The following is a 7,887-nucleotide window of genomic DNA, read 5'->3' as shown; positions in this document are numbered from 1 at the left end:
GCGATGGTGTAGGGAACCCCAAAATGGACCCTGGGGGCAAAATAACTCCTTGAAGGGGCTCGTGGTGTGGGATCCCCTTAAAAATCCTTTTAAAGGAGTCCAGATGGCCTCTGAAAAGGGTCTTGCAGTGGTGAGGGGGCTCCCAAGCACCCTTAAAGGGGGCAAGACCCCCTATAAAAGGGGCTCGTGGGGTTGGCTCTGCTGTGACCCCCTTTCACTGACCCTGGGGACCCCTAGACCCCCTTCCTGGGGACAGGAGCCCCTTGGACCGGAACTCCAGCCTCTGCCAGTCCCTTTTGCTTGAAACGGGGACCTGCTGAGCCTCCATTCTTGGGCACTGGGAACCACCTCCGGCTGCTTTCCCTGGCACTGGCACCCCCTGCACCCCCTTATCCTGCACCGGCACCCCCTGCACCCTTTTCTGGCCTTCCCGCCTCTCCCAGGCCCCAGAGCCTCCTGTAACCCCCTTTCCTCGACAGTGGGGGGACACCAAATAGCCGTGGGACCCCCATTCCATCCCATCCCTGGAGGGCCCTTTCCTGGGCACAAGGACCCTCTGTACTCCCATCCCATCTTTCCCAGTCCCTGCATCCCCCTTTCCTTGACCCCCTTGAACTCCCTTCCCAGCTCTCCCAGCTCTCCCAGTTCCCCATTTCCTTGACCTTTGGATCCCCCCAACCCTCCCGGAGGTGGCTCTGAGTGTGGGACCGGGCGGGGCCGCAGCGGAGCAGCGCGATGGCCCCAGCGCTGGGTCTGGGGGCGCTCCTGGGGCTCCTGGGGGCCCCAGGGGGGGGGGCGACGGAGGGTAAGTGGGACTCTTGGAGCGGGAAACTCCGGAACTGCCATTCCTGGGCAACGAGAATCCCTTGAACCCCCATTTCTGGATATGGACTCCCCCTGAACCCCCATTCCTGGGCACAGGGCCCCCCCTGCTCCCCATCCCCGGCTCCAGGACCCCCCTGAACCCCTTTATTCTGAACAAATACCCCCCTGCAGTTTCTTTTCCAGCCATCCTGACTCTCCCAGCCCCCTAATCCTCCCTTTTCCTTGACCCTGGAACCCCCTGGACCCTCATTCCTGCCCTTCCCAGCTCCCAGACCCCACTTTCCTCAACACCGGGACCCCTGGACTGCCCTTTCCTGGGCACAGGGACCCCCTGAGCCCCCTGTTTCTCCTTTGCCAGTCCCATCCCCCCCTTTTCTTGAACCTTGGACTCTTCCTGGCTCTCCCAGTTCACCCAGTTCCACTTCCTTGATCCTTGGACCTCCCAAAGCAGGCAGTCTCAGGGTCCCCCCAGTTCTCCACTTCCTGTACTTTCTCCAAGGGGTCCCAGGCACCAGAACCCCCTTGGCTACAATTCCTGGGCACTTGGGTCCCCCTGCACCCCCATTCCCTGGCACGAGGATGCTCTGCAACCCCCTCATCCAGCATCAGGGCCATCCAACACCTCTTTATTCTGTACCAATACCCCCCTGCACCCCCTTTCTTGGCCATCCCACCTCTCCCAGACCCTCCTTTTCCTTGATCCTAAGATCCCCTGACCTCCACTCCAGCCTTTCCCAGCCCCCAGCCCCTCCTTTCCTCTACACCAAGCACCTCCAAGACCCCCATTCCCAGCCATCCCAGGTCTCCCCTTCTCGTGACCTCCCTTTTCTCGACTCTGGGGACTCCTGAGCCCCCCTTTCCTGGGCACAGGGACTCCCTGGACCTCCCACCTTTCCCAGTTCCCCTTGTTCAGCACCAGGACCCCCCTGAATCCCCCTTATCCTGCACCAGTATCACCCTGCACCCCCTTTCCCAGCCATCCCACCTCTCCCAGTCCCCCTTTTCTTTGACCCTGGGACCCCCCTGAACCCCCATTCCTGCCTTTCCCAGACCTCAGACCCCACCTTCCTCAACACTGGGGACCCCTGGACTGCCCTTTCCTGGGCACAGGGACCCCTGAACCTCCATCACACATCTCCCAGTGCCCTCACTCCCCTTTCCTTGACACTGGGACCCCCCTGAACCTCCATTCCTGGGCATGGGGACCCCTCTGCATCCTCTGCATCTCTTATTCAGTACCCAGACCCCTCTAAACTTCTTTGGTTTGGACTGGGACCCCCTGCACACCCTTATTGGGCACTGAAACCCCTGTACCCCCATTCCTGGGCACAGGCACCCTCCTGTACCCCCCTATGTGGCAGTAAGACCCCCCTGAATTTCCATTCCCATACACAGGAACCCCCCTACAGCCCCTTATCCTGCACCAACACCCCCTGCACCCCCTTATCCTTCACCAGTATCCCCCTACACGCCCTTTCCCAACTATTCCGGGTCTCCCCACGCTGTGATCCCTTTTCCCTGACCCTGAGGGTCCCTGGATCCCCCTTTCCTGGACAAAGGTACCACTTGGACTCACCATCACACCTCTCCCAATCCCTGTACCCTCCTTTTCCTTGACTCTGGGACCCCCCTGAGCCCCCAGCCCTGTGCAGTGGGACCCCCTTGCACCCCCTACCCCGGCACTGACACTCCCTGCACCAACTTCCCTGGGATCCCCAAAGCCCCTTCCTGGCTCTGTCAGTTCCCCCGTTCCTTGACCGGTGACCCCCCCAGACCCCCAAATCTCTGTGTCCCCCCAGTTCTCCACTCCCTGCGGTACCTGAATGTGGCGGTGTCGGAGCCCAGCCCGGGGGTCCCTCAATTCATGTCCATGGGGTTCCTGGATGGGATCCCCTTTGTGCGCTACGACAGCAAGCGGGGCCGGCTGGAGCCACAGACGCCGTGGATGGAGAAGGGACCCGAGCCGGGATATTGGGATGGACAGACTGAGATCAACAAGAGGAACCAGCACATTGATGCTGCCAACCTGGAGATATTGCGGGGCCGGTACAACCAGAGTGGGAGTGAGTGGGGGCAGCTGGGATTGGGGGAGTCCTGTGGGGCTGGGCTGGGATGTGGGGGTATGGGCTGGGATCTGTGGGACTGGGATGGGATCTGTGGGGCTGAGGTGCCTCCGAGGGACTGGGATGGGATCTGTGGTGCTATGAGAGATCTGTGGGCTGGAGGGGGATCTTTGAGGCTGGGGGCAATCTGTGGGTCTGGGGAGGTTTTTGCGTCTGGGCTTAGATCTGAAGGTCGGGGGGATTTGTGGGGCTGTGCTGGGATCTTGGACTGGGCTGGGATCTGTGGGTCTGGGGGCCATCTGTGCTGCTGGAGATGGGGTTTGTAAGTCGGGGGAGTGATCTGTGGGGCTGGGCTGGGATCTGTGAGGCGGGGGGGGATATGAGGGGCTGGGGGCCATCAGTGGGTCTGGGGCAGATCTATGGGACTGAGATGGGATCTGTGGGGCTGGGTTGCAATCCATGGTGCTATGGCAGATCTCTAGGCTGGAGGGGGTCTGTGGGGCAGTGGGGGGCAGGATCTGTGGGGCTCATATGGGGTCTGTGGGGATGGGATCTGTGGGGCTGAGGGAGATCTGTGGGACTGGGAGGATCTGTGGGGCTGAGATGGGATCTGTGGGGCTGGAATGGGGTCTCTGGGGCTGGGTTGCGATCCATGGGGCTACGGGAGATCTCTGGGCTTAAGAGGGAATCTTTGGGACTGGAGATCTGTGGGGCTGGGATGTGGATCTGTGGGGCTGGAGTGCATCTCTGGGGCTGTGATGTGGATCTGCGGGACTGGGATGGGATCTGGGGGACATTTCTAGGGCTGTGAGGGGATCTGTGGGGCTGGGCTGGGATTTGTGGGGCTGGGATGGGATCTGTGGGACTGGGAGGGATCTGTGAGTCTGGGATAGGAGCTGTGAGACTGAGATGGGAGCTGTGGGGCTGAGGTGCATCTGTGGGGCTGGGATGTATCTGTGGTGCTGGAATGCCATCTTTGGAGCTATGGGAGATCTCTGGGCTGGAGGGGGAATCTTTGGGGCTGGGGGAGATCTGTAGGGTTGGGGTGCATCTCTGGGGCTGGGATGTGGAACTGTGGGGCTGGGATGGAACCTGTGAGGCTTGGGGGGATCTGTGTGGCTGGGATGGGATCTGTGGGACTGGGAGCAATCTGTGTGGCTGGGATGAGGTCTACGGGTCAAGTAGACATCTGTGGGTCTGGGAGGGGATCTGTGGGACTTGAATGGGATTTGTGGGGCTAGGCTGGGACCTGTGGGGCTGGGATGAATCTGTGGGACTGGGGGGACCTGTGGGGCTGAGATGGGACCTGTGGGGCTGAGATGGGACCTGTGGGGCTGAGATGGGACCTGTGGGGCTGGGATGAGATCTGTGGGGCTGGGGTGTTACCTGTGAGGCTGGTTGGGAATCCATGGGTATCCAAGGGGCTGGGATGAAGCTCTGTGGGTCTCCATCACACTCCGGATGGGGCTCTGTGGGGCTGGGACACAATTCCAGGCCTCTCTGTGGGTCCATTTCCCCCCCAGGTCTCCACACTTGGCAGCGGATTTATGGCTGTGAAATCCTGTCTGACGGGACCGTCCGTGGGTTCTACTGGAATGGCTACGACGGGCGGGATTTCATCTCCTTTGACCTGGGATCCAAGAGCTTCATGGCGGCCGACGGCGCTGCCCAGGTCACCAAGAGGAGATGGGAGCACGAAGGGATCGTGGTGGAGCAGTGCACAAATTACCTGGAGCACAGCTGTCCAGAATGGCTCCAGAAATACGTTGGATACGGGCGGGAGGCGCTGGAGCGCAAAGGTGGGAATGGAATTCCCATCGAAATGTGGGATTTGGGAGTGGACGACTTGGGAATGTGATAATTTGCATGGGAATTCCATGGATGGATCTCAGCCCCATCCCATTGCCATGGGAATTCCATGGGCAGATCACATCACCTCCCCATGCTCGTGGGAATTCCATGTTTGGATGTCACCATTATCCCATTCCAGAGCCCCCGGATGTCCATGTCTCCGGCAAAGAGGAACACGGGATCCTGACGTTGTCCTGCCACGCATACGGATTCTACCCCAGGGTCATCGGGATCAGCTGGATGAAGGGGGATGAAATCTGGGATCAGGAGACAGAGTGGGGTGGGATCGTTCCCAACAGCGACGGCACCTTCCACAGCCGGGCCAGGATCGAGGCGCTGCCGGGGGAGTGGGAGCAGTACCGGTGCCGGGTGGAGCACGCCGGGATGCCGGAGCCCGGGATCTTCGCCTGGGGTGAGGCTGGGAATGTGGAATGTGGGAACTGGGGATTTGGGAGTGTGTAGTAGTAAGATGGGGGTTTCCCTCCTCTCCTCACACTCCCACCCTTCCCAGAGCCAGAATCCAACTGGAATTCCACCCCAGTGGTGGTCGCCCTGTCCGTCATCGCTGCCATCATCATCATCAGCCTCATGGGATTCGGTGTCTGGAAGCTCCAATCCGGTAACTCACGGGATGGGGGTTGGGAAGGGGCACAGATCCACCTGACAGCGTTCCAGGGATCCTGTGCCACAGGTGCTGATCCTGCTTTATTTCCATAGGGAGGAGGGAGAGGAATGGATACAACACAACGCCTATGAGTGAGTACCAGTAGTGTGTCTGGATACAGATCCAGATCCTCTCCATGTGGATCCCAGGATGGATCCCAGGATGGATCCAGGTGTGTGATCCAGGCCAGAATCTCATGGATCTTCTGTTTTCCATAGGAGCAGATGCTTGAACTGATGGCTCCCCTGCAGATATGGAGTGAGATCCAGGTGGAATTCCAAGGGCAATCAGAGCATAGTGGATGGGGCAGGATTGGGATGGGATTCCAGATCAGGGCAGGGTTCCAGAGTAGGATCAGAATTCTGGAGTGCTATCGGGGCATATATAGAGCAGGATCAGGCTGGATGGAAAGAGTGGGATAGAGGTGGGATTCCAGAGTGGGATTGAGTGGGATGGATGGAGTAAGATGACAATGGATTCCAGAGGGGCTCCTGCTCTCCGTGGGCTTCACAGCTGGATCAATCCCATGGGATAAGGACGGGGACATGGTGACTCTGTCCCCCACTCTCATCCCAGAAGGAATCACCACCTAAGCAATCCATGGAGCTGGATCCAGCCCCTTCCCTTTGCCTGAGGAAGGCCAGGAGCTGCTGGCAGAGCTCATCCTGCTGCTTCCACCCACCCTGACACCCCTGTGCCTCTTCCTGATGGATCAACTTCCTGCGTTTTCTTGTTTGAAAATCAAGAACCACAATTATTCCCAATGTTTTAATTAATTATCCTGTTTTGGCAATAAATCCTTCCCTTCTCTGGCATCCGGCAGTTCCTCTTTGGGAACCAGGAATGGGATGGGATCAACAGAAATGGGAACAGGGGCACAATGGGGACAGGGATGGGCACACTGGAGCAGAGCCCGGCAGGGGGGTGGGCTCGTGTCCCTCCAGGCTCTGAGTCGCTGTCCTTGTGTCACCGCGGCCGCAGGAGCCACACAGAGCCACTGCCGAGGGTGAAGCTGCTCTGAGGGGTGTGAAGGGGCTGTGGGGGGAGAGAGGAAGGTGCTGAAAGGGCTCCTGGAGGTACATCCCTCACCTCCTCCTCCTCTTCTTCCTCCTCCCTTTCAGTGACATGGAGTAATATAGACATTATGATGTAAATATATTACATATTATATGTATTATTCTATCATTATTATACTTACTAAAATATTGTTATTGTATTAGAATATTACTAAAATACTATTTTAAAATATAGTTTAATTCTAATTATTTGATTATATTTTCATTCCATAATTTTATTTATTTATATATTTTAATATATATAAAATAAAATGTTACTTTTACTAATACTTTAATTCGAAGTATTTGATTATCTTTTCCGTATGTGATTTTTATTAGTTATTTATTTTCGTAGTTATTTATATATTTTTATACCTTTTATTTATTTATTTATTTATTTATTTATTTATTTATTTATTTTAATAATTCATTTTTATTCACTGATAAATTCAATCTATAATTTCTTTAGTTGCAACTTATTAAATATATTCTTAATTAAATTATGCATTATTAAATTTTTGTTGATTAATTATTATCCCACTGTGCCCTGTGCCCCCCATATGCCAAATAACCAACCCCACTGTGCCCTGTGCCCCCCATATGCCAAATAACCAACCCCACTGTGCCCTGTGCCCCCCATATGCCAAATAACCAACCCCACTGTGCCCTGTGCCCCCCATATGCCAAATAACCAACCCCACTGTGCCCTGTGCCCCCCATACACCAAATAACCAACCCCACTGTGCCCTGTGCCCCCCATATGCCAAATAACCAACCCCACTGTGCCCTGTGCCCCCCATACACCAAATAACCAACCCCACTGTGCCCTGTGCCCCCAGCCCTTGGTCTGCAGAGCGTTGCCAGAGGAACAGAAACCTTTGCACAGACCCCAAAAACTCAGGGAGAGGGATCAGGGCACAAAATGGGTCTGAAATGAAGCAAAGCTGCTTTTTATCCCAACAGGCCTGGGACAGTCCCCCCTGGGGGGTGCTGGGTGTGTTGTTCACCCGTCTCCACCCCTGCCCTGCCCTCACTCCAACCCACACTGGCTGCAGGTTCCTGCCTGGAACAGCCTTGGGGTTCTCCTGGGAATGGAGGTGACCAGTTGTTCCAAAAATCTCTCTGGGGAGAGTTTTGTGGGATGCAAAGTCACGGAGTAAATGTGAATCCCAAATCCATGGGACACTTGGACCATTTTATGACCAATTCCCAACCTTGCCCCCTCCTTTTTCTTCACGTTTTTGGGTGGTAATCCCAGTTTAGGGCCAGTCCCAGAACGTCCAGCACCATTTTTTTATAGAGGTAAAAATACTTCTATTTTTTTTTCCTCATGTATCCAAAACCTGAAGGAAAAAAAAAAGGGAAAAAACCGAAAAAGTAGGAATTTTCCCAGTTTCTTCCAGTAGCAGAAAACAGGATAAAAGAGGAT

The 7,887-nt window shown here is 55.9% G+C and overlaps 1 protein-coding gene across 1 annotated transcript; it reads left to right on the top strand.

The window, feature by feature from the left end:
- Positions 1 to 735: 735 nt before the first annotated feature.
- Positions 736 to 5,509, top strand: LOC139674666 (class I histocompatibility antigen, F10 alpha chain-like). The gene is made up of 6 exons (XM_071561273.1): positions 736 to 805; positions 2,625 to 2,888; positions 4,412 to 4,685; positions 4,772 to 5,151; positions 5,251 to 5,358; positions 5,457 to 5,509. The coding sequence occupies exons 1-6, from the start codon at positions 736 to 738 to the stop codon at positions 5,507 to 5,509; spliced, it is 1,149 nt and encodes a 382-aa protein (XP_071417374.1).
- Positions 5,510 to 7,887: the final 2,378 nt, after the last annotated feature.

The sequence above is a fragment of the Pithys albifrons genome, chromosome 7 (genome assembly GCF_047495875.1).
Source record: "Pithys albifrons albifrons isolate INPA30051 chromosome 7, PitAlb_v1, whole genome shotgun sequence".
NCBI lineage: Eukaryota > Metazoa > Chordata > Aves > Passeriformes > Thamnophilidae > Pithys > Pithys albifrons.
The sequence above is the reverse complement of the archived record's forward strand: the minus strand, read 5'-3'. Positions and strand labels throughout refer to the sequence as shown.

Coding starts and splice junctions, on each gene's coding strand:
- LOC139674666 (XM_071561273.1), top strand. CDS start 736: ATGGCCCCAGCGCTGGGTCTGGGGGCGCTCCTGGGGCTCCTGGGGGCC. Junction 806..2,624: donor AGGGGGGGGGGCGACGGAGG/GTAAGTGGGACT, acceptor GTGTCCCCCCAG/TTCTCCACTCCCTGCGGTAC. Junction 2,889..4,411: donor CCGGTACAACCAGAGTGGGA/GTGAGTGGGGGC, acceptor TTTCCCCCCCAG/GTCTCCACACTTGGCAGCGG.